The sequence below is a fragment of the Larus michahellis genome, chromosome 8, assembly GCF_964199755.1.
Source record: "Larus michahellis chromosome 8, bLarMic1.1, whole genome shotgun sequence".
NCBI lineage: Eukaryota > Metazoa > Chordata > Aves > Charadriiformes > Laridae > Larus > Larus michahellis.
The window spans coordinates 17,708,803-17,734,577 of NC_133903.1; the positions used below are offsets into that span (position 1 = coordinate 17,708,803).

Consider the following 25,775-nt stretch of genomic DNA (forward strand, 5'->3'; position numbering starts at 1 on the left):
GATAGAGCTGAGATCTCGCGAGGCTCGGCGGTCTCGCGGGAGCTGCCGCGTTGCTGCGGTTACGCGACGCGGGGCCTCTTCGCTCCCCCCCCCCCCCCACGAGGCAGGCAGGTAGGTCATGGGTTCGCGTCCCGCGGCTGCTAATGGCCGGCCGCCCCCAACAGTGAGGAGCTGCCGGCCGCACCCCGGCGCCTGAGGGCCCCCGGGAGGACGCTGGTAGCCCACAGGCTGGCGGGGGTGGCCGGAGCTGAGGGGGGCGGTGGGGTGGCGGGGGCGTCCTCGGGCCGGCCATGTCCCCAGGAGTGGGTTTCATGCAGAGGGGCCACGGGCAAAGCTGTGGCAATGGATGGAGCCACGTCCCCTGGGCGTGTGGGGGGGCCATGTGGGTTTTTGTTTAAGTGAAACAAGAAGCAGAAGAGAGCGGCCAGGGCTGTACCCCACGCTGGGGACGGCCTGTCACAGCGAGCCCTGCCCGTGCCCATGGCGAAGCTGGGTTACGTTTGCAGAGCCGGATAATTCTTGCATTACGTTTCTCCGTCTCTCCTCATGAGAGATTCCTCACTGACAAAGCCTTTCAATGGCGTTTTGACAGCCAAGCCCTGATCATCCCCAGTACTTGGCACTGGGGAGGCCCCACCTTGAAGACTGTGTCCAGTTTTGGAGCCCTCACGCCAAGAAAGAGACACTGAGGTGCTGGAGTGTGTCCGGAGAAGGGCAACGGAGCTGGTGAGGGGTCTGGAGCACAAGTCCTGTGAGGAGCAGCTGAGGGAGCTGGGGGTGTTCAGCCTGGAGAAGAGGAGGCTGAGGGGAGACCTTCTCGCTCTCTACAGCTCCCTGAAAGGAGGGGGTAGCCAGGGGGGGTCGGTCTCTTCTCCCAAGGAACAGGCCATGGGACAAGAGGAAACGGCCTCAAGTTGTGCCAGGGAGGTTTAGGATGGATTTTAGGAAAAATTGCTTCACTGAAAGAGTTATCAAGCATTGGAACAGGCTGCTCAGGGCAGTGGTGGAGTCACCATCCCTGGGGGTATTTAAAAGCCGGGCAGACGTAGTGGTGAGGAACATGGTTAGTGGTGGGTTTAGCGGTGCAGACTCGATCTTAAAAGTCCCTTCCAACCTAGACAATTCTATAATGCTAGCAGCCACGGCTGCTGTGTCCTGCAGACATTTCTGGGAGAGGAACACGGCAGTTTCATGTTTCTTTTCTCATTCTTTTCCCTGCAGAGCCATGGAGGTCCCTGCAGAGCTGGCTGCCGGAGAGGAGTCCTCTGCCTTGCCCGCTGCTGCAGCGCTTCCCAGCGAGTCACAACCCACACCAGCAAAACCAGTACAGATCACAGTCGTGACGGCGCAGGAGCTGGTAAAGTTCTTCTGAAAGTGTCTCTGCTGGTTTATTAAACGAGGCCAGAGCGATTCTGTGTGCTGTGGTCCCATTCGAGACCAGGTGTGGGATGATTAAGGCAATAGGAAGGAGGTTCAGCGATGCCACACTGTGGCTTCTTCCTCCCCACTGAGGGCTTGTTCGCACAGAGTAAAGGCTTGTGACCCACGTAGCTTGGGCAACGCACCTCCTCAGTAGCAATCGGAGATGCTGTGTTAAAAGGTACCTCTCTGCCTTCTCTGTCTGTAAATGGCAGCTTTTTTAAGGAAAACACAGTCAAAATGTGTATCAGTGAGACAAATACCTCTAAAAAGAGCTCACCTTGGATACAAAGTCAGATTTTCATCCCAGCTACAGGGATTTAAATCACATTGGAACCAATAGGGTGGCTCTAGTTTTAAAAAGGCAGTGGCTCCAGTGCAGTTACAGGGCAAGAATGTGAGCTGGTTCCGATCAAACCATGACTACTGTGATTCCCATGCGCTGCATGATACACCCAGCTGTCCTTAAAGCCTTCTAGAGGAACTGGCATTTAGGAGGGAATGCGGAGGAGAAGCTCAGCTTCTGCTGCGAGCAGAAAAATGCAAATCCTTGCTTCTGCTCTCGCAGCAGACAATAAAAAAAAAAAAAAGCAAACCCAAAGCACCTGCCTGTTTTTCGAGGTTTTTATGTTGTAGTATTTGAGTGCCTCTCACACCGATAGATTCAGCAAACAGCATCTCAGGTTAGAAGTAGAAGGTAAGAGGAGGGAAAACAATGCTGCAAATAATAGACAAGTAGACGGATTGCATCCGGATAATTGCTTTGTAGTTCTGATTGCTCCATCTTAGAAAAGGCTATGGCAAACAGCGAGAGGGTTACAAAAGTGCAATAATAAGAACAATATGAAAAAAAAAAAAATTCCAGCTATGAGAAGTGTGGAATCTGCTTAATTAGAGGTGATGTAGAGCAGGATGAGAGAGGAGTCTAGGATAATTAATGGTACAGAGAAAGGTTAATTGGATTCTTCTGTTTAGCCATTCATAGAATATGTGCTCAAGGAGAGAGTCAGAAGGACTGAAAATTAAAACCAAGTGAATGAAATCTCTTTTTGCGTGAGAGCCAATATGGAATTAATTACTCCAGTGGCACAATGAGAGGGAGACGCCCGTGGAGATTAGGCATCCCTGTGGCTAACCCTGTAGCTTAAAGAAAAGCTGCGTTTGGGTACAGCGGTCCTCGTGTTCAGGGTGGTGGCCGCTCTTCCCTAGACAGAGAAGTATTTCTCCTGCAGGGAAGCTCTTGGGTAACTGCCTGTCTCAGCACTTCTTGCGCTGCTGTGGAGGTGCCCGGTGCTGCCTGCTTGGCCAGGGCTGCCCGGGCACACCGGTCCCAGCTGCGATGTGCTCTGCTCCCACCATCCCTGCTCGCCTGTGTTTAATCCCCTCTGCGGAGACATTTTACAATCATCTCTGCTGAGAGCAAGTATGGTGTGAAGGTGGTGTAGCAAATTCCAGAGCTCCCCAAAGAGCTTGGTGGAGCCCTTCTTTGATTTCTGGGCATTCTGCAGCCATGCAATATACACAAGTGTCCTGTGAGCTCAGGCATGCAGCTCAGGAGCTACCTTCTTAGGAGCCGACAAAGGTCTCAAGCTTCCTGGAAGCACAAAAATATCAATGGGATATTTTTGGGTTTGCTTTAGATATGTCTTTCATTGCCTTTCCTGGGGTGAAGTCCGGACCTCTCCATCCCCCCTGCCCCTTCTAGCAGCAGGTCTTGATAATCCCTGGGGCATCACAGCATGGTGGAGCAGGGAATTTCCCTCCTAAAGACAGGGAAGGGTGAGGTCTCAGCACGGTCATGCTCTGCTCTTCTTCCTGGTTCCTGTAGTGGAACAGCCAGAGCCCCACCAGTGTTCTCTGTCCTGGCACTCAACTGAGCTGCCTCCCAGAGGCAACTTTGATCCCGGGCCTGTTGCTGCAGGCTTAGTGTGCTATTTCTTTGACAGAAAACTATCAAAGGTGACGTGTCAGCTACTTTGGTGCGTGTGGAGTACAATGGAGCGATCCTGGGAGACTCCTCCAAGACTGACGTCTTGCCAGACGGGACAGCAAACTATAATTTCATGACCAGCTTCGAGTGCAACCCCGATGGGCCCAACTCTTTGGCCGACGTTGCGCAAAAACCTGTGCTCTGTAAGTACCTGACGCTGAATCTCCCTCCATGGAAGTGGGTGCTGTCAGCTGCAACCCTCTGCCTGCCGTGGGAGTCACGTGTTGTAGAATAGCACTTGAGCAGCAATGGTGGGGGGGGGATCTCAGCACTTCTGTTCCCATCTCTGCCAGCTGGAGGAATCCTCTTTCATGTTGGCCTGTGCTCCTTGGCTTGGCTGTTCTCGGGAGATGGAGTAGGACCGTGTGTCGGAGCTGACACAGCCCCTTTGCAGCGCCTGAACTGCTGGTCTGAAGCTGTCTGAGAAACTCTGCCAGCTCTTCTCTCTTTATCTCTCTAGTGACAGTGATAGAAGTGTTGCAAAAGGAGAAGAAGCAGAAGGAGAAGACTGTGCCTCTTGGCCAAGCTGTGGTGGACCTTCTACCCCTGCTGCAAGGTACAACATTGACTTCCACAGCCGCCGTAACCACGTGTTACTCCCTGGCACTTTTTGATCTTTGCTTATGGACCCCTGACCGTAACTGACCTCCTTTTGACAAAATGCATTTCATGGCATCTGTAGAAAGCTGGGCCTGGGGGAAGAGGGGGTGACATCAGTAGCTCAGCGCTAGGAGTTAGGCCATGGTTTCTCTACAGAGGATCTCACTTTACGCTGTTCTCATTCCTGTTTCTTCCCAGGACAGTGTTCATTTAAGGTCTCGGCTCCTTTGTATGCAGTGCCTCCTTCTCCATTAGAGAGCCTTCACCCGGAGGCCAAGGTATGTGGAATTTGGAACTGTTCCTTCGCTCATTTGGCTCTCTGCTGCTTTTTAATGGGAAGGCGAGCATGACTCAGCCACCCGGCTCATCACAGATATGTTACGTCCCTATACGTTACAAGCTTGGAGGCCTTTCCTACTCCCATTGACGTCTGTCCCCAGTTGCCCATGATAGGTGAGGTCGTGCTAGGAAATGCTAATGTGCACAGCTACCAAACTGCTCTGGAAAAAATATTCAAGACGGAACGCATAGTGCTGAAAAGTCAGAAAAAGGCAAAGGCAGGATTACCTGCCCAACTTTATCAGTCTTCCTTGCTGGGGATAAAATATCTCACAGTCCATTATTGTACAAGCTCCGACTGCCTTTCCTGCAAGGTCTGTATTCATTCAGCCGGTTGAAAAGTACCCAGTGAATAAAGCAGGGAATGAAGTATGAGGCTGGGAAAACGCATCTGATTTTGCTCCTGAGCCTGCCTGCAGTTAGCACTGGGAGTGAACTGGAGGAGCGGGTATTGCATTAACTTTTCGGTGTTTAAGAGGTGTTACAGAGTAAGCAAGGCAGGGGGTATCCATTAGGGAGGAGAGTTAATAAATGCGGACCAGCTGGTTTTTCGTTGCGCACCATCCATCCAGGCTTGGGACAGGTAATTAAAGACTGCACACAGTGCACGGAGATGGGGCACTCTCGAAGTGCAGCCCGCGCTTTGGCACGCTCTGAATCACCGGGGGAAAACCGTTATTTTCCATCCCTGATGTTCTTTCCCCGTGGCTTGTTTTATGAGCCCCTGACTCTTTCTCCCTGGCTCGTTTCATGAGCCCCTTGGGGCATATGCCCTGCCTCAGGCAGGCTCCGATTTAAAGGAACAAATATCACAATTTGGACAAATTGATCATGAAATTCCTTTCCTGCGCTGGTCTATTTTCTTTTACATCTGGGGTGAGGAATAAGATAACATGATACATTCTGGCCTTGGGTTTCTGCCTGCTTCTCCCTCAAGAGCAGGAGAGTTATAATTGTCTAGTTACTGGCTCTTCTTTATCCTTGTCTCACAGGGTGGCCTTGAAGTGACAGTGTGCACCGAAGAGCCCCTGCTTTCTGCCGCGCAGCTCTCAAATGGTAGCCTCCTGAGTGTCACGCTGGAGGCAGCTTATTCCGTCCCTGAAGCGTTTCTTCCCAGTGGACCCCCGCACAACTACATGGTTTGCTTGCAAGTACCAGCAGCTGGGGAGGTGAGGATTGGTCCAGGCCCGGTGAGAGGGGTTTTGGCTGCTAGAAAGTGGATTATTCTCCCACATCACGCACCGTGGAGCAAGTGTCCAGGCCCATGGGGTATACAGCTCCTGTGCTTTTGCCTTTCTTGCCAGTGCTGAGGCTCTCTGTGGCATGACATGTTTCTGTAACACAAACCAAGGTCTGCTCAGCAAGATTTGGATTGAAACTGGCAGGGTTTTTTTCCACGTGACTATTTATTTTTTCTCCATTCTTTGTACGCGTGCGGTGGAGTGTGTTTTCCAAGCCAGGCCCCTGCACTGCTGCTTTGCTTTCTTAGACCCAGCTCGGAGCAGCTAGCATTTGCTCCTGCTCATGTTGCGAATGCAAGTCCTTTCTTTCTCATGTCTCTTTAGAAGGAATTCCCCCTGCTCTTCAAGAATGGCATCTTGAAGCTTGCTGGGGAAAAAGAGCCATTCCCCCGGCCCAAAAAATGGTCCCTTGCTAACATCATGGCCCCTGGCGCTCTGAACATACCCGACTCCTTCATTGTTGGTGGTCCCTATGAGGATGAGGATGGAGAGCTCAACAAAAGAGAGGTGAGGAAGGACTGGTGGTGCCATGGCTGGAAGAGAACCAGCAGGTCTTACTGAAGGGACTGAGAAAGACTTGCAGAGACTCGTTACGGGAGGAAGGGGGGTGGTCGGTCCTCTGTACAGTGTCCAGCCCTAGAGATGGTTCCCCTGGGGCAGCGGATGTACTAAATCACCACAGCAGAGTCCCGTAGGGTGCATGTGGCGGGTCTGGTCACCAGTAAGCTGCCCACTTGTGAGCTGCTGGGCTGGGAGTTGTATTATGTCCTTGTGAGCCAGGCTCTTAACGTTTATGGGCTCTGGTGTCTGCAGGGCGGGCTGCTAACTGACGCTGCAAAGGTGGCTTGGGTACAGTGAGTTGGGCACCTCTCGCTCTGACTCACGTTCTCTCCCAGGGGACATTCTGGGGAGGTGATCTGGGGATGATGCAGGCTGTAGAGGTTGCTGTCCTGGCTCTGACCGCACGCTGTTTCTCACAGGACAGGGAGTTTAGGATCCAAGCAGAAAGCATGAAGAGAATTGTATGGGACATGGAAAAGCGCTGTTACCTGGATCCCGCTGCAGTAGTCACGTAAGGGACCTGAGAACCCCCCTTCCAGCACGGAGTGGTGAGGAGAAACCACCCTAGAATGCACTCAGCTGAGTTACCTGTCTCAGGCAGATGCTCTCAGACCTCTTACATGGTCAAACCATGGCTTCTATGGCTGGCTGTTGGCTAAAGGTGTTCACATGAGCAAGGGAGCAGCTAATCACCTTTAATTGCTGGCAGCAGCTTAGTTCTGCTATGGTGGGAGAAGAAGAACTGGCCGTAGCTGCTGTCTCCAGGCTGGAAATGCTCGCTCACGCTGCCAGCAACTGGAGCTGGTGACTGTTCCCTCCGAGGTTTGAAGGAAGGGACAGCAGAGTTATGGAGAGCAGAGATGGAGTAGGGTGGCCCACACAGCTCTCCCCTGAGCTGCTAATTAAGTTTAGCTGAATTCCCAATACATTAAAATCCTTTCACTTCACATTCTTGGCCTCAGCTGCATCATGGCTGAGAGTTTCACAGCCAAATTACTCCTCGTGTCTGGAAACACTCCCTTCTATCTGGTTTGATTTTTAATTTTTTTTCCCCCTACACAGCCTGCCTGCTGGTTTCAGAGTTACCAGGCACATTGAATGGGAGCTCAGGGTCCGCTTGCTCTGTGCAATTCAGGGCTTATACCGAAGTTAATCATGTTCCTTCTTATTTGCTTCATTGCTGAAGTAACCAGGGGAGAGAGAAAACCTAGCGTGTCGCTCTCGCAATTGTTTTCTAGCTGGTTGTGCCATAAATGCCCCCAGTGGTGGATGGAGAAGAAAATGTACCAAGTTTGCCCCAAAGCACGCGTGTTCCAGTGGCCTGAGGGTGGTTGCTGTGGGACTGGGCTGAAGCAAATCCAAGAGTGGGGGACGCTTTGGGGCTGCTGGGGCAGAAAGGAGGGTGGTGTGGCTCCTCTGCGTCTTCTCAGTGCCCTCCTTTGTATTCAGCCTGCAGAAGCGCATTACGCAGTGCCAGTACTGGCCCGTGGAGGTCTGCAGGATGACTGTGGCCCCAGCCAGCAAAGGGAAAACTAGCGAAGCTGACAAGGTAAAAGCGGGGAGGGATGTGTTGTTCTGGCTTGTGGAGCGGCATTGCGTTATCGAGCATTTTCCTTTCAATGCCTTTGTAATACCAAAACCAGCCTTGAACCAGCCAAAGCAAGTCAGAGAGTTAGAGGCTTTGTAAAGGGATTAATCAGCCTTAGAGAGCTGTTAAATAGACAAAGGATAATTATTTTTTTTTTATATATAAAATACAGACAGCGCTCTTGCTGACAGTCTGTGGTAGCTCAGTGCAAAGGCGTCGGGGAGATGGTGCTTTTTGAGAATTGAGGTAATTCACTGAGCTTATCTTTGGCCAATGGGGTTTTGGAGCATCTTGAAGGAATTCATGCCTTCTTTCTTGGTATGTAAATAAGTTATGCTTTAGCACATAAACTGTGGGTGGTTAACAAAGAAACAGCCCCTTAGCTAATGGCTCTGTTCCTGGTAGCTGGTTGTGTGAGCGCTCCTAGTCTGTTCCGGGGCAAAGTCATGTAAGTTGGGATAAAACCCTTTCAGCACTCACGGGTGCCAGGATTTTACAGCTCTGATGGAGATCCTTCTCCCTTAATCTCACCGCTCTGCTGCTAGCCCAGACTCCCAGACCTCCTTAACTATCTGATTTCTGTCAAACCGGAGATGCACAGCTCTGATAAGGGTCCCTTGGATTTCTGCCCACATGGTCGGTAATTTTGCAGCTCTACCTCGAAAAGACCATCCTGAGGAATAGCACAGTGTGGGCACTAGAGAGAAAAGTGCTCTGCAGGGACTGGGATAAAATTGATACTCTACATATTGAATGACTACAGTGTTTTCGCCCAGGTCGTCTCGGCTGTGTGCCAGTGCCAGAGAGCCACTGGCTCATCAGGTGCATCAGTTTGCTGTGTGGCCTCTCCTTAACGGGATCGGTGACCCTGTTTCCTTGCAGAGAATAACAGTCCGTTCAGTATCTCTGTCCCTTGCTCTGTGTTTCCAGGGAGATGAGGACAAGCAGATTTTCTTCCATGGCGTGGCGTATATCAACATGGAGCCTTTGCTGTGCCCCGGCGTGAAGCAGATCCGAGGTGCTTTTCGTGTCTTTACCTACCAAGACGACAAGGTGTTTGAGAAGGTAAGAGCAGACCAGGCAGCCAGGCTCCGCTCCAGCTCCGCAGCTGTGCTTGCGCAGCGTAGGGTTGGGAGCGGGCAGCATGGGCAGCGTGGTACTCGAAGGCTGGCTCTGAAACTTCACTGCCCTTCTGGCGATGGAGAAAAATAAGGAGACAAGCTTTTAGGTGCAGATTTCTCAAAGGCAGTGAACTTCTGGGCACGCGTGAGCAGGTTTGGGGGCTGAGAGAGGCTCTGAATCTCACTCTGCTCCTTTCTCTGCCAGCAGCTGAGCAGGGAGAGCTGTAAGAACGCTCTTCTCTCCCTAGTCTGGAACACGGGCAAATGAACTGCGTTGCTGGGAAGAGCAAACAGTGGCTCTAAAAGGATGGCGTTACCCCAGGCAACAACCAAAAAAGCTGTCACTGGAGCTCTTTCAACTGTAGCTCGTGGAGGTTTATTTGTCTTTGTGTTTCTCCCCGCTCTGTTACTAAGAGTGACAGTTACATCTCCATTTTCCCACAGTCCTCCCGGAACAGACCTGAGCTTGTTTCAGGAGGGTACATTCGCAGCCTGGTTTTCCTGCCCACATTCCCCGTAGTGCTGCCGGCCAGGCCGCAGGAGCTGGGTGAATTACAGCCCTTCTCCCTGCCTCCGTGCTCCTGCTGGCCTTTGCAAAGGCTGTTTGCCTTTTTGCGCATGGCTGTTTGCTGGTCTCTGCTTCACCATCATGAATAACGGCCTCTTGGCTGCACGGTACTCCTTGTCCTGGAGCATTTATCTGTCACGAGTGACACGTGCTCTCTCTGTCGTTCTTATTTTCTGGTTTTGTGGATGCTTTGGGTTGCTCCTTGGCCTTGGTCTAGACGGTCTCGGTACAGCTGCTCCATCCTCTCACTAGCATCCCCTCAGTTCTTACTGGCCCATATAACAGGGATGGCTGGGAGGGAACGATGGTCAGGCAGTGTGTAAACAGACAATTGGAAAAACCTGTTCCTTGCAATTCACTGACGTGTGGCAGGGAAGCTGCTCCACACCAGAAGGCGAGCCGGGAGCTGAGATTCACCGCAGGGCTAGCGGGGGCACCCAAAAAATTGCAGAGCAGACCTGGTGAGGGTAGCCAGATTCATCTAACGGACCACATCAGCAGGCAAGTCCATAGCCATGAGGCATGTCCAGGATCAAGCTGGAAATTCAAGTCAGTGGGTCAGGATTGGGGCTATATGGGGCTGGTCTCCAGCCTATCGACGACATAGCTCAGGCGAGACTCAAGAGCCAGCACCTCAGTGAAAATTCAGCTCTCTAGAGGATAGGGAGACCCCACTGAGGCTTTCTCCAGCACCTCATTTCATAGTTTAACCTGAGGCTTCACAGCTGTAGGGTATCAGAGCTGGCCTTGAGCACCAGCAGCTAAACTCCTCGGAGGGGAGGACAGGGTTCCATAGCTCCTGAATGCATTTAGGACCCTGACAATGTGTTCCACAATGCAAGAGGCTAAGGGGAAGGGGTGGGGAAGCCTAGTCTGTCTCTTGAGTCCCTCTGTTCCCTCTTTTTTTCAGACTAAATGTCAGCACAGTGTTTTCCGGGATCTCAGGACGCAGCTCCATCTGACTAAGGAAGGGCCGTGGACCCCAGGAATCAGTACTTCCCTTTCCAAAGCTTTTCCCAGCAAGACTCAGAAGGAAGATAAAATCACCAAAGATAAGGACTCCAACAGAAGGGTAAGGTCTAGAGAGGCATATTGCAATGTGGTTGCTCCATTTCCACACAAGAAGTAGTTGGGGCATGCAGAAACCAGGGACTGATGCTGTGTTGCCTGAGCCAACTGAGAGGTACTCATTATCTTGACATTTTCGTACATGTTGCCTGAACAAATTTACATCCTGAATCTGCAAAGGTGTGAGGTTTATTGAACCTGAAACAAGAGACACCTTTTCTTTTTCTTCAATAGATGTCCAGTGTGCCCAAAATCCGGTTGTCAGACGCCTCTCTGGAAGCTGAAAATATCACAAATCTCATCCTTGAGGAACAGGTAATTATGTATCTCCAAAGAGAAGAAAAGACTGTTAGACCATCACTGCACCGCTGTCTCGCACCTTTCACGCAATTAAATTCTTTAAGAGTGAGTTGGACAAGGGACGTTTTACGCAGATGCTGTCCTGGAGTTCTTCCAGTGCCATCCAGCTGGAGGCCAGTTTAGCACTGGGCTAGAAAGTCTCTGTAAATAATTAGGCATTTATTTAGGAGGCTTCCTTCGTAGTTTGGCTTCTTCCTCAAAACATCTAGAACGCATATTCATTCTGCAAGCAGATTGATTATCTAGGCTTTCTCCTTTTTCTTAGACTGGTTTCTTGAGCTGAATTTTGCTGCTGCAAATCATTCTGAGGGCAGGTTATAAAACAAGCTGTATGTCTGCTGTTTGAAGAGGATTTGCTGAAGATCTGTAGCTATGTGCTCAGTCTTCCATCACGCCAGTAATGGCTCTAGACAGCACGATATTGAGAGAGCAATGTTTCTCAACAAGAGCCGTCAGTGTGCCCTAGCAGCCCAGAAAGCCAACCATACCCTGGGCTGCATCAGGAGAAGCGTGGCCAGCAGGTCGAGGGAGGTGATTCTCCCCCTCTACTCCACTCTCGTGAGACCCCACATGGAGTACTGAGTCCAGTTCTGGAGCCCCTACTACAAGAGAGATATGGATGTGCTGGAATGTGTCCAGAGAAGGGCCACGAGGATGATCAGAGGATGATCGATCTGTCCTATGGGGGCAGATTGAGAGAGTTGGGGCTGTTCAGTCTGGAGAAAAGAAGGCTCCGTGGAGACCTTATAGTGGCCTATGAGTATCTTAAGGGGGCCTACAAGAAAGCTGGGGAGGGACTTTTTAGGATGTCAGGTAATGGTAGGACTAGAGGGAATGGATTAAAACTAGAGATGGGACGATTCAGACTGGACGTTAGGAAGAAGTTCTTCACCATGAGGGTGGTGAGACACTGGAACAGGTTGCCCAGAGAGGTGGTGGAAGCCCCATCCCTGGAAGTTTTTAAGGCCAGGCTGGACGGGGCTCTGAGCAACCTGATATAGTGGGAGGTGTCCCTGCCCATGGCAGGGGCGTTGGAACTAGATGATCTTTAAGGTCCCTTCCAACCCTAACAATTCTATGATTCTATCTTCACAGCCATACGTTGAAGCAGGAACGTTCCTGATGATGGAGATAAAGCTGGACAAAGCCTTGGTACCGAGGCGATTGCGAGAGGACCTCACCAGACGGTGCGTAAAGACGTGCTGTAACTCTGGGGCTGACAACTCATTTCTGCAGGATAGAAACAGCGAGCCACCCCCTTGGAGCGCTCTGTAAGGACCTGCTGAGGGCCTGAGCCAAAACCCACTGGAATCAGGGGGAGGATTTGGCCAGACTGCTTAAAAGATGGCATCTGGTGTGTTGGGAAAACACTTGCGTTCATCTGAGCTGGCATCTCCCTGCCGTTCCTCTCCAAAAGAGAGACAGCAGAGCAGCACAATACTGTCTGCGTCGCCGTTGGGGCTTTGTTCCCCATTAATCCCCGCGTGCTTGCCTCTTGCGTGTGATGTTCGGCTGCTTGGTCAGGACTGGCCACCAGCGGAGACTGCCCTGGGGAGCGCTGCTGTAACTTCACATAGCATTCTGTCTTTTGTTTGTTTGGTTTTTTTTTTTCTTTTCAGAAGTTTTCTCGCAATCTTCTACCCATTTCTTGGCACCTACATTAGTTTTCACATGGTTACGCTGTAGAGCTGCTCTCTCACCTCTGCTGCTTCATCGTCTGCTTGGTTTGAGGCAGTTGCCTCCTGTCTGGTGGTAGCCCTGGTGTGTTACACCCGGGAAGGGCCTAGCGTGTATAATTTATTGAATAAAAAAGAGAAAATGCAGCAAATGAGGGAAGTATAACAAGTGCAGGCGGTATGTCTCTCTCAGAGAAATATGAGCAGCAGCCATTCTTTGAAGGGAAAGTACGTGTATCGTCTTCGGTGCGGCCTGCTGGCTTCTAGGATGAACAGGTTGAGGAAGGTGAACCCCTGGTAGAACAGACCTTCTGGCCCTTTTTATACCATTCCTACTGCAACTTGTGTGAATTACGTGTAGTTCCTCCTCGTTCGCCTGCCGTGTGCAGCTGCAGATGTCAGGCCTTAAAAATCAGCGCTCCTGAGTTGTGGGAAGGGGCCTGGCTTGTTAGGGGGAGGCGGACTCCAGCTGATGTGTCCTGGCAGACAAGCTCAACAGTGAGGTTCTTTTTCTGGAAGGATGTTTAACTGCATATCTCAGTAGCAAACCACAGCTCCCTTTCTTGGGCTCCATCCAAAATCCTCTGCCAGCCTCCGCTTGGCCCTCCTCGCTTGCGCGTTCGCTCGCTTTCCCCAGGTTGTTGTTGCTTTTCTTTTTCCCATCTGCAAGTGAAGCAGTTTGGTTTTCATCTGGACCACGGGTGGAGGTGGGACGTCGCTGACGGGTGCTGTTCTGAGGCTGGGCGAGGGTGGGACTGTGAGCGCGGGCGCTGCAGCACCCAGTTGTTCAGGCTTTGTGGCTTCCCAAGGAGTGGTGACAGGTCTCTGCAAAACGAGGGGATCTCTCGGTGCCACGGCACTAGACCAGACAGCAGAGAGTGCAAGAGGGTCAGGAGCTCTGTAAGCTGGCAGAACAGTTATAGGAGGGGTTTAAATTTGGCGAGGAATGAGCAATTTGCTTTGCTTGTTGTAGGAGCCAACACGGGGATGTGACACCTTTGCTTTGTGGGCTGGGTTGTGTTCTAAGGACCAACAGTGTTTTGGAACCAGCAAGCAGGAAATCATGGAATCATAGAATCGCCTTGGTTGGGAGGGACCTTTCAGATCATCGAGTCCAACCATCAACCCAACACTGACAAAAACCAGCACTAAATTCTATCTCTAAGCACCACGTTTACCCGTCTTTTAAATACCTCCAGGGATGGTGACTCCACCATTTCCCTGGGCAGCCTGTTGCAATGTTTTATAACCCTTTCAGTGTGAAAAATTTTCCTAATTACATAATTAGGCTGTTTTGACACCACAGATTTTAATAAAATCTTAGTAAAAAATATGGTAATCATATTTTGATCAATATTTGAGTGGTCATTGTAACTCTAGTAGTGGTGCAAACAGGGATGGTGTGGTGTCTAGGAGTCAGGGGATGAGGTGCCGCAGCCGCACCGTGCGATGTAGGGAACCGATGGAGCGGGTGGGCCGGGGCTTACAGTGACACAATTCTTCAGAGCTGTCCTCAGGTTGGTACCTTTCTCACAGCTGTTCTGTAAGAACTGGCTGACGCAGGAGGCTGTGAGTTAAAGGAATAGCAGCTTGATAAGAAGATCTGCTTCTCTAGGAGAGTGTTTTCTGATGGCTAGCAATAACAAATGCTAAGCCTACCCGCTGGGCTGAGCTTCTACGGTAGTTTTTGTGTGATGGGTCAGTCAAACCCTGTGAAAATAACAACTGAATAAATCTTCTCTAATCCCCATGGAGTGTAATCATCAGCAGGGAGCGAGGCAGCAGCTAGTTCTCTCTAAGACATTATGATGAGCTACAAACTCTGAATGTGGGTGCCTGGTTGAGAGTTCATTCTGGTCTGAGACTTCAGCCTCCCCCCCCAGGTCCCTCTGAGGTGTCTCGGGGACACGATGACAAGCTGGAGCCCTCGCGCTTCAGGCTGCCTGCGCCCAAGACAAGCCAACGCTGCCAGCGGAGTGTCTGGCTGATCTCTTCTGTCCTCTCATTGACAGGGTCGAGCAGATGATTCCGCCTCGCCCTCCGCTGCCTCCTCGGACTGATGGAGCCAAGAAGGTACGTGCAAGAGCCTGTGGCCTTGCCACCACCCTGCCACCTCATCCTGCCCTCATCCCTTTCATGCAGGAGGATCTCCATTCTCAGTCTGAGCCCCGCAGCAACATGTAGATGAGGTTTGAAGAGGAAATGCAGAGAAAAAAAACCCTTCGGGGTGTGTTATCTTCATAATAGCATGCCTTGGGAAGTCGTTCCTGGCCTGCATCACTCGCGTTCGCAGCCCGTATGAAGGGGAGAGATGCAGCGAAGGCAGGGAAGGCAGCAGTGGGGGGGTGTTCAGAAGGAAATGTGATGCTGGGGAAAGAGGCTACCAGAACCTCATGTTTACCCTGGGCAGTCCCAAGAGTTTCTTGGCTCAGACCAGCCCACGTGCTTCGCCAGACCCAGACAAACGTGACTCAGCCTCAGGCACTCTCAGGTCACCCCAAATTTTTGAGGATTTTGGTGTCCTCAGAAAATGATCTGGGAGCGCTGGCTTGTCTTCTGTGGGTACAGCGCAGCCGTCAAAGGAGAATGTCCTCGGATGGCCCCCAGGCAATGGCAAATTCAAAGCAACAGTGGGGGAAGAAGCAGCGCTTCAATAACTGACCCCAGTGCTGCCGCAGAATTGATTTGTGCTGGCCTGTCCAGAGTGCACAGAGTGATACATTTTGATTATCGCAGCACGTGGAAGCTTCTGCCACCGCAATTATGGAGATTGCAGTCTGCTCAAGAGGGCTGGCCCATGGGTTCAAAAAGCTCCCCACAAAGGAGATATATTTTACTTATGGGCAGTTATACTGCTATAGAAGAGATGATGATGACTGAAATACTGGGTTCTGATTGAAAAATATGGCAGGAGCAATATCTAATTATGAAGGAGCTCTTTTGTATTTACATGTAGAGATTTTCACAGCCCTCAGGCACGGACAGGAAAGGATGCATGACAGACTAATTGAGACTTGAGTCAGGTGGAGTTTATGGGAGGCGTGGGCTCTGGCAAATAAAATACATTTCAAGGTTGATGGCTTAAGTGACTTGTGAAGTTTGATTATTTATTTATTTCCTAGGCGGTGGAAGATTATCACAACCGTGTCACGAGCATTGCCGTTTCCATCCTAAGTGAGTGCCGTGAGCTCTTTGGGAAGCAGCTGCCTGACGGGGGAGCGACAGACCCCCAAACCCTGGAGGAACAGAAGCGTCAGCTCAACTTTGAGCTCAATAAGTCTGGGAAATATTTTGCTTTTAAGGAACAGCTAAAGGTAAAGAGTCCATTTTGCTTTTCCCTTCCCTGCTGGTTTTGTCCTGGCAGTTTCTCAGTGAGGAACTGCTGCTCCGTGCCGGTAACTTAGGGTGATGTGTTGCTCCAGAATCCCTTCCTGCCACTCGGGGTTGTTGTCGTGGGAATGGGGAAGGACAGACTTTCCCTCTAACAGAGCAGGCACCAGGCTGCTTTGATCACCGGGAGAGCCGTTCCTGTTGAAGAGGGGAGACTCCAAAGCTGTCACATCCATTTGCACCGTGCTCATAGCCTGAGGAAGGCAAAGTTGACTGCTCTTCCTCACTTGGAGTTGGTGCTGGCAGAAAGATGGCTTCCTCTCTCCCAGCTGGTCAGCCTTGACCACGCTCTGCTCAGAGGCACCCTCTTGTGCCAAAAGGACACCAGCCTTCCCACATGTTGTCCCTAAAGGGGCACCGGTGTGTCAGGGAGAGCCAGGGCTGGGAGGTGGGAAAGGAATTCACCCCTGCATGCTTTTTTGCTTTTATCAGTGCCGGGCTGGATTTCTTCCTCGGAACTAAGTTGGAGCTTCAGGCATGATCAGTGTGTTGTGGCTCTGTATGATTACGGAGGTGGTGGGGAGCACAGGGTGGACCTGACCTGCCTTGTCCAACTGTTGCATGTCTCCACAGTATGCGGTTGTGAAGATTGTGAGGGAGAAATACCAGAAGACCACGGCGTTTGAGACCCAGGAGGAGTTCCAGGCATTTCTCAGTGAGCTCTATGTGTACCTCATGGACCAGATGCACGTTGCCCTGAACCAGGTAGGGAGAAACCCTGACATGTGTCTGGTCCCCTGGGATGGGTGACTTGGGACACGGCTTTACTGTGGCTTCAGGGCTCGACACTGCTTCTAGTGAAGGCAGGGGGACTTTTGCCTTCCAGACACAAGCAGACTTGTGCTTTCATTTGCTGCAATTATCACATGTGGACCCTGAGCCACACTCAGAGGCAGGATCTGGTGTATCTATATCCCACTGCTATGAAATCCCAGTGGTGGAATATGTGTGAGATTCCACTAGTAAAAGCTGCTGTAGCTGGTTTGTGGCGAGGGTGACTGGGTCTGTGCCACCTGCCACTCACCTGGGCAGAGCACAGACCTTCCAGCATGAGCTGGGGTCACCAGTAAGTGACACCCCAGAGGAATTTTGATATGGTCTTGATCTAGGGGATGTTTTCACTTGTCATAGAAGTACCTGGGAATGAGAGGAATGTGTCCCACCAAAAAGAGGAGCTGGGACAGCTTGCTTGTCCAACCTGCCCAGCCCCAGCTGTACCAGGCTGTACTTGGTGCAGTGCCGGATGGGGGTCTGCTGCTGTACTGGGATCACGTGAACCATTCTTACCCTCCCCAGGGCTAATACTCCGTCTTGCTCCCTACCAGCTACTGTTCGAGGAAGCTGCTCCCCCTGTCCCCGTGTTGCACATGACCGAGGAGCAGCTCTGGCTCTTTGCTCGTGAAGCTGAAGTCAACAAGGACTATGAGCTGGCATCTGTCTACCACCAGAAGGTAAAGGAGCCTCTGTTCTTTCCTGCCCATCTCCCGTGTGTCTGGGCTAGCAGCCAGCGGCGTGGGGCCCATGTTGCTGACAGCTCAGCCATCCCTGACTGTTCTGTATGGAGGAAGGAGGTGAACGTGACCAGGATGCTCAGGCTGAATGTATGAAGGATTTTCTAGGGAGATGCTGCTCTCTGGAGGATGCGAGACAGAGCCTGGCTGGGTCACTGAGGATTTCAGCCTCAAGGCCAGGGGAAATGGAATGAGCTGGTCCAAAAAGCATGCTGGGTCAGTACTGGGGACACCGGGCCTTCTAACAGGAGGCTAGGAGGAGGTCAGCTGAAGCTGGAGGACATGTGTTAGGTGAAGGAGGCTTAGAGGAAGCCCAGCATATCCCACTAAAGGGAAACCCTAGCACATGACAGACAAGGGTCTGATTGTTGCTAAACTGGGCTGGGGTGGCCAGAGGAAAGCCGTGGTCGTTCCAGAGTTGTCTCCCCAGTCCATTGTGTGTGCTGAGCGTGAATGCAGCAGTCCTTATTCCAACGGTGACCTCTTTTGTCTAGAGGTTAGATCAGGACCAGCGCAACATCCAGCACTGGCTGGACTATGGGGCGTTCCGCCTCCTGCTCGAGGAAACAACCAAAGCCCAGGATTGCTTCCGGCAGGCTCTTTCTCTGGACCCCCATCACATCCAAAGGTGCTGCGTGATCCCGGTGGGTGGGTGGGAGGGTGGGGGGGTGTCCTGCAAGGCTAACCTGTCCCACCCTGTCCCCAGCTTGCTGCTCTGTGGGGTTGTGGCTGTCATGCTGCAGCACTACGCAGAGGCAGAGATTTTCTTTGAGAGCGCCTGCTGCTTGGAGCCATCCAGCATTGTAGCCTGGACGCTTTCAGGTACAAAAGCACGCCAGGCTGTGTGCTCAAGGCGTTCCTGTAGAGCCCAGCATTGCTTCTGCCTCTGTTCCTCTTCTCCCTGCTCTAATCTGAGGGCTAAGGCGAGGATTTTGCTAAGGGACAGGTGTCTGCTCATGCTGCTCTTTCTGTCTCCCATAGGTTTATTTTATGAGCTGCAGAATAATAATATTCAGGCAGAAATGGCCTTCCGTGAGGCTAAGAAACTACTGAAAGCCCAGCTTGCCAAGGAGGGAGAAGGAGGGAAAAAGCAAATTTCTGCCACGTCTGTGAGGTCTCCCAGCCCAGGCCCAGGTAATGCTGGGCAAAATGCCGGTGCCCTAGCACCAGCGAAGAGGGGGCTTGGACCAGTGTGGGAGATGGTGAACAGCGGAAGGAGAGGAGAAATTCCTAAGTATTTCTAAGAGGAGAAATACAAAGGGTAAAGGAAGAAGATGTTAGAATAGACTCACCAGCGGCGAGAGACAACAGCAGCAAGTGTGCTGCTTTAAACGATGAATCCTTCTGAAAGCAGCACAGCCAATGCCTTGGTTTATCCGCAGCCTGGCAGAGGGACCTATCTTGGCATTTATTTTTCTGCCCCGGCCCAGTGGCACTGACATAGCGATGTGCGGGCAGCGGCCAGGGCAGCTGGAGGAAGCGAGCGTGCTTTTTGAGGCTTTGGGAGGGCATAGCTGCCCCTGTAACAGTCATACATTAGGGTCATCCAGGTTTAATTTTCATGAAAGCTGTTGCTGTGACTTCCCGACGCAGCTTGGAAAGCACTGCCGCACCAATTCAAAGGGCAAAACAGCTGCTCGGTGGCGACCCTGAACCAAAGGCTTCCTTTGGAGCCTAACTTGCGTCTAGGCTCACCCTGAGCCAAGACTTTCTGTCCCAAGTCCCAAATATTTGGCCAGGCTGCGGGAAATGTCGGCTGGCTTTATTTTTAATGTTATCACCACCCTGTGTGAAGTGCCTCAGGCTTGCAGGCTTAGTGTCATGTGCCTTTTTTTGCCCCTTCTGATTATGAGGGAAGGGATATTCATAGATCATAAAATCACAGAATGGTTTGGGTTGGATGGGACCTTGAAGATCACCTAGTTCCAACCCCCCTGCCCTGGGCAGGGACACCTCCCACCAGACCAGGTTGCTCCAAGTCCCGTCCAACCTGGCCTTGAACACTTCCAGGCATCCACAGCTTCTCTGGGCAACTTGTTCCAGTGTCTCCCCACCCTCACAGTAAAGAATTTCTTCATTTATACCTGTTTCTATCTTCACATGGCATTCTTGTTCTCAAAACCCCAGACCTAGGTAACTCCTCCTGCAAAGAAATTTCTTCCCGGCTCTGAAAATCTGGTAGATCTTTTATATTTTTCTCTCTACTGCATTTCTGCAGAACATGCTCCAAACTGGGCGGTTTATGGCAAGCCCTTTGTTTGCACCTAATGGTTGTTGGGGGTTTCATTCCAGGTGGCTCAGCTGAAAGGGTGCCAGAGGCGGTGGAGCCTGCCCTGGCCTTCGCGGCACTCAAGGAAGGTGCTACTGCACCGGCGTCAGCCCCGAAAGGTTAGGGGATGGGGACCTGGCGTGGAAGGGAGAGCCCAGTGCTGGGAGATGGCCTCATGCGATCGGTGGGGAGGGGAGTGACTTGGGAGCACTGAGCCGTGGCCGTCCTGATGCCAAGGCTGGACATCGAGGCTTGTTCTCTCTCCCTAGCTGGGGAATCTTCAGCAAAGCAGGTTCATCCCGATGGTCAGAGCAGCACATCTCGGGATGGACAGCCAGCAGGTGAATGCAGCGCTCTCCCTATATGTCACTGCACCCAGCGGCCTTCATCGGCTGCTCGGATGTTTCCCTCCTGAGATGTCAGCTCCTAAACTTCCCTAGGGATGTCCTCTGGTCCTGTGTCGTGTGATCTGCCTTCTCTACAGCTCCACTCTCCAAGGGGTGGCAAAGAGATGGCAGAGCTGGGTGCTCCAGGCCCCTGGGTTGCTTTGGGGTTCTCCCTGTAGTTAACTCTGACAAACTTCATTCCTAAATTCCTACCTTTTCATCCTCTGAATTTGGACTGGAAAATCAGTGGGTCAAGAGCATGGTTTCTTTTCGCGTCTCTACAAAAACATAAGCCCTTCAGAAAGAAATGCTGAGTTGATCTCTGCTTCAGCTGCCTCTGCCACCTCCCGGGTTTTACACTGTGTGGCTGGGGTCTCTTTGTCCCCAGCAGGGTCTCAGCCCCTGCTCTTGCTTCAGAAATAAAAAGCCCAGTTTTGGTTTCGGGCCCGATGGAGATACATTTTCTTGCAGCACCATCCCCTGTTTCAGGACTCAGGCAACCTCCCTGCACAATCTTCATGAAGACAGTGGAATTCCTGATGAAATTCAATGCCATCCAGGTCAGCTGAGCGCGGAGGGAAGGAGTGGGAAGGGAGGTTTGGTCTCATTCTCTGGGTTATTACCAAAGAGTTGGTGGCAAGTTCCAGCCAGCCGCCTTCTTGGGCTCAGAGAACAAGCTGTGGCTACCCCAGCTGCCATGTGCAAGAGGGAGCGAAACCACCGCTGCCCAGAAATGCAAAACTGTGGCCAGGCAGAGTACTGAGACCAAAACGTGGGTTGGGGACACTGTCTTCTCAGGCAGGCGAGCGTTCTCGGGCTGCCCCAGGGGAACAGCCGGGTCAGACATGGTGCAGATGTGCTCTTCTCTGTACATTCGGAGATGAGATGCGTTATTGTTGTCCAAGACGCCAGCACTCCTTTCAGACGTTTCTCTATGTCAGAGTAATTTTTGTGTCACCTGTGGCGTGTCCCTGTTCCACACAGTTGTCTCTGTGGGATCTCTCTGACTGCCACATTATGCTGTCTGCCTTCATTTTACATGGCAGAAAGAGCTGCTTAGAGCAAAACAGAACCAGAAGTAATGGAGGTAAATATTCAAAAGAGGGGGGGAAGAAAGGTCTCCTGCCCGTTTGCTGTTCATGGGAGTGAATTAGGTGCGAGTCAGTCCTCCTGCCCTGTTTTTTTGGGGTGCCTGTGGTTTGTCTGCTCTCCTCACTGCGTCGGTGTGCTCTTCCTCCCCAGTTTGTCCACATGGCGCTTGCCCACGAGCTGCTGAGCTTTCAGGAAGGTCCCTCCTGCGCGTACTACCTGGCGCTGGCCCGGACTTGCTTGCTGAAGGAAGACTTCTCCAAATGCCAAGAATGTCTCCGTGAGGCCGTTAGGATCGACCCCGTGGTAATTCTCTCTGTGTTCCTGGGGTGCAGCACGGTGGCCCGAAGCAGGACGCTGGCCGAACGCCTGTGTTTTCACTGCGTGGGAACCTAGAGCCCATGTTTCATTTCCACTTGAGCAATTCTAATGCTAGTCTGCAGCAATTTCTGCAGGGGAGGATCATCATAGCTGATGAACCACACCAGACTGTGGCTGCAGCACTGCCCTCTTCATTACCCCGCTTATTACTTGCCTTCTGTCATCTCCTGCACAGACAAGCGGCATTTCTAAGCGAGGGCTCTTCTCTCCGCAGCGTCTGCCTTTCTTTTCCCTTTGAACATGTATATCCTGATCCTCTTTCCCTCTGTTGGTGAGTCAGGCTGTGTTTCATGAGAAACAAGGATGCTATTCAGCAGAGAGAGAGGGGGAAGGCGGCTTTGGAGAGTCAGGTTGAATGGAAGGCAGAGAGGGCTGTGAAGCTGACGTCTCCCAGTACTCACGATACCTGAGGAGCCTTGCACGGGACAGGACACCGGGCAAGGAAAGGCTGGAGGGGGCTCCCAGTTCTGTGATGTTACGCAGGCAGCCCACTGACTTGATAATAACTCTGTACGTAAAATCTGTCCTGCTATAATCAAACACCGGTCAGCTCTCCGTTCCTGCTGGTTACAGGGGTCTCTGCCCCTCTCCCAGGTCTCTGCCCCTCCCATCTCCCAGCCACGTCTCACTCCTGGCTTTCTCTGCACAGAATCCAAATGTCTGGGCTCAGAAAGGGCACCTGTGCTACCTGAAGAGGGACTTTGGTGAGGCAAAGGAGTGCTACGAGCGAACCATCAGTTTTGTGGAGGATGCTGCGGATGTGCACTTTGTCTACCTGCGCCTGGGCTCCATCTACTTGGAAGAGAAAGAGGTGAGGAGCCAGCAGGAGTGGAGGAAGGGAAATTTACACTAAGTAGTAGATTCCAGACCCCAGGCACAGGATGCCATTATTGGTAGCTATAGCCAAGATCTCACAACACAGCAAAACCATGGAGTGCTCAACTCCTTGGAGCATGTTCCTTTGTGCAATGTGCTGCTACAATGTCCCCCATCGTCCTGGCAATGAGGGGGACTTCTACATAACCCACCCACTTGCCCCCCTGCAGTGCTGCCTCCAGCTCTGGGGGCATCGACAACAGAAGGACACGGAGCTGTTGGAGCGGGGCCAGAGGAGGCCCCGGAGATGCTGGGAGGGCTGGAGCCCCCTCTGCTGTGAGGACAGGCTGAGAGAGCTGGGGGGTTCAGCCTGGAGAAGAGAAGGCTCCAGGAAGACCTTGGAGCCCCTTCCAGTCCCTAAAGGGGCTCCAGGAAAGCTGGGGAGGGACTCTGGATCAGGGAGGGCAGCCAAGGGACGAGGGGGAATGGCTTCAAACTGGAAGAGGGGAAATGTAGATGAGAGATCAGACAGAAATTTTTCATTCTGAGGGTGGTGAGCCCCTGTCCCAGGTTGCCCAGAGAAGCTGTGGCTGCCCCATCCCTGGAGGTGTTCAAGGCCAGGTTGGACGGGGCTTGGAGCAACGTGGTGTGGTGGGAGGTGTCCCTGCCCAGGGCAGGGGGTGGCACTGGGTGATCTTTAAGGTCCCTTCCAACCCAAACCATTCTGTGATTCCATGACTGTATTAGTACCTGCCAGCACCGCGTCTGGGGCAGCAGGCAGGCTCTCAGCCCCCCCAGCAACAGTGGGGACGGTGGGTGTCTGAGCCCCACTGCAGATGGGGTGTTTGGCAAATCGCTGAGATGGGGGGGGACTATTTGCAGTGATGTGTTTGATGCAGAGAGAATCCTGACCGTCTCTCTCCTGGCAGTTCGGCCGGGCCAAGCAGACCTACCTGCTCGCCTGCAAGAACTCTGCCTCCTGCCTCACCTGGCTGGGGGTGGGAATCGCCTGCTACAGGGTAAGTACAATTACCTTCAAGTTGTCCGCGCTTTAATTGGCTCTGTGGCAGGGGGCGCAGGGTCTGCTTTTGCATGATCCCGTCATAAAGTAAAGCTTAGCTGCCTGTGAAACCGGTGCTCCTGGCCGAGCTGCCATCGCAGTCCCAGCGTGGCACCCTGGGCTGCTCGTACGGGAGACGTCAGAGGACTGTCACCCTCAGCAGCTGCTCTGGGAGCAGCAATCTGTCCCCCCCTCATCCTGCTGCCAGCAACTCCTACCCCAGGATGTCACGGCAAGCCCATAATCTGGGCCTAGGCTTTGCTCCGAGTACCTGCCTGCACGTGACCTGCATGTCACCGTGAAGGAATTGAGCAGAATGTTAGTGGAGAGGAATCTCGGTGCTTTCCCTGCCCAAAGGAATCCAGCGCCTCTGAAGGGCTGCCAAGGACACCCGGCCACCAGCAGCGCGGTACCTCCCAGAGGTACACCTCGCCAGGTTCCTCCAAGGGAGTTTGGCTGAGGGATGCAAACGGGGAAGGAACTTGAACTCCTCTTTCCCCCTTGGCCAAACGTACACCTCCCGGGAGGCTGCAGACTGGAGTCAGGGAGGCGAGTGGTGGCCTGTGAGCCTCCTGGGAGCCACCGCGCAGACGGAATAGGGATCAGGAGTCACGTTTCCCTATGGATCTGGACCACTCAGTTCCCCTAGATGGAGGTGAAGGCATTCCTGCTGCTTTCCTTACAGCCGGGGGCTGATTTGTAAATGCGCTGTGTGCTCCCACAGGGGTTGAGAGTCAGCAGGGAAAGGTCTGTGCTCCAGACTGGAGAGCTGGAGGCTGGCACGGAGGGTAACTGGTTGTCTGGGCCCTAAATCCTTTCCCTGCATCCCTATCAGGGAAACTCTGCCAGACGCTTTTCTTGCACCGATTTCTTCGGCTGTTGGAGCAGACACCTGTTTGGTTCTGCAGCCCTTCCTGCCTGCTGTTTGCCTCTTGTTCACACCTTGCCTTCTCTCTCTCTGTCTCTCTCTCAAGCTGGAGGAAATGGTGGATGCAGAGGATGCTCTCACCGAAGCCAACACCCTAAATAACACCAATGCTGAAGTGTGGGGATATCTTGCCCTCATCTGCCTGCAAGTGAGTGCCCAGCCAGCCGCTCCCACCGCCAGCCGGAGTTTTATCGGCGTCTGTTTTTTTGAGCCTGAAGAACATTTTGTAGATCGCAGTGGTAAAAACAGTTTGGGGACTGTGCTTGGACGGCAACAGCAGCGCCCTTCCTCGCTGCCCGTCGTTGCCTGGGGCATGTCCTTTGTGCCGAGCTTCCCTATAACGTGTTATTTCGTCGGGACCCTGCGCCTTTCCCGCAGGATAGTTTCCTCACCGCCTGCTCTCCTCTCTTTTCCCCAGGGAGGACGGCAGCGGGAGGCAGAGCAGTGCTACAAGTACACCCTCAAGGTAGGTGTGCCCGCGCTGCTGCGGGGTGGGCAGCAGGGCACACAGCACCAAGCACTTTCCCTTTTAACCTGCAAGTTTAATTGGACGATGGGGCATAGCAGGCATAGGACGTGTGAAGGCATGGCGTGGGTAAGGGCTTCAAACTGGGAAAGGGGAGCTTCAGGTTAGATCTCAGGGAGCAATTTTTCACCATGAGGGGGGCGAGCCCCTGGCCCAGGTTGCCCAGAGAAGCTGTGGCTGCCCCATCCCTGGAGGTGTTCAAGGCCAGGCTGGACGGGGCTTGGAGCAACCTGGTGTGGTGGGAGGTGTCCCTGCCCAGGGCAGGGGGTGGCACTGGGTGGGCTTTAAGGTCCCTTCCAACCCAAACTATTGTGTGATTCTATGAAAATCTGCCCTTTTTGAGCCCTTGCGCTCATCTCCTGCCCTCCCGTTGCCCCCCAGCTCCGTGCCAGTACCGGCGGAGTGAGGAAAGGCCCGTTTCTGTTCCTCGGGGGGTCGGTGGGTGGCAGCCCCCACCCGGCGGGGGTGGTGTGTGGGGGGGGCGTGTGTCGGGGGGTGCGTGTGGAGGGTGTGTGTGTGCCCTTGGCCTTGCCTGACCCCCCCCCCGCCCCGGCTCTCCCCTGCAGCTGGGCCTGCGGAACGACTCCTTGCTGCGGGAGATCCACGCCGCCCAGCAGCGCTTCGGCTTCGGCAACCCGGCCTTCTGAACCTTCCCCCCCGCTCCGGGACCCGGCCCCGCCGCTACCGGACACCCCCCAAACCCCCTTCCCCCCCATCCCCCGGACCCCCGTTCCACATGAACTCCCCGGTTACACATAAACTCCCCCGCTCCTACTGAGGGCTGGTCTCCGCCTCTACCGCCATCGCGGTCCCAACCCACCGGCAGCGACAGAACCCCCCCCACCACGGGGACGGCGGCCGCGGGGGGACATTCCGTCACGCGCCTCC

General features: G+C 52.9%; 1 protein-coding gene across 6 annotated transcripts; it reads left to right on the forward strand.

Moving 5' to 3' along the window:
• The first annotated feature begins 35 nt into the window (after positions 1 to 35).
• CFAP70 (cilia and flagella associated protein 70) lies at positions 36 to 25,661 on the forward strand. 6 transcript variants are annotated; one of them, XM_074598030.1, is made up of 29 exons: positions 36 to 111; positions 1,222 to 1,357; positions 3,366 to 3,552; positions 3,870 to 3,965; positions 4,208 to 4,287; positions 5,341 to 5,517; positions 5,914 to 6,096; positions 6,570 to 6,661; positions 7,600 to 7,699; positions 8,669 to 8,803; positions 10,338 to 10,499; positions 10,730 to 10,810; positions 11,951 to 12,042; positions 14,544 to 14,604; positions 15,654 to 15,845; positions 16,495 to 16,626; positions 17,247 to 17,372; positions 17,927 to 18,060; positions 18,139 to 18,254; positions 18,414 to 18,566; positions 19,725 to 19,820; positions 19,971 to 20,042; positions 20,559 to 20,647; positions 21,330 to 21,482; positions 22,207 to 22,368; positions 23,303 to 23,392; positions 24,408 to 24,509; positions 24,780 to 24,827; positions 25,454 to 25,661. In XM_074598030.1, the coding sequence occupies exons 2-29, from the start codon at positions 1,226 to 1,228 to the stop codon at positions 25,532 to 25,534; spliced, it is 3,324 nt and encodes a 1,107-aa protein (XP_074454131.1). In that variant the 5' UTR covers positions 36 to 111; positions 1,222 to 1,225; the 3' UTR covers positions 25,535 to 25,661. The 6 variants fall into 6 exon arrangements, 5 of the variants coding, with proteins under 5 accessions (XP_074454131.1, XP_074454133.1, XP_074454135.1 ...); XM_074598031.1 differs by lacking the exon at positions 36 to 111 and adding an exon at positions 424 to 726; XR_012588759.1 differs by lacking the exon at positions 19,971 to 20,042 and having other exon boundaries at positions 20,577 to 20,647; positions 23,273 to 23,392.
• Positions 25,662 to 25,775: the final 114 nt, after the last annotated feature.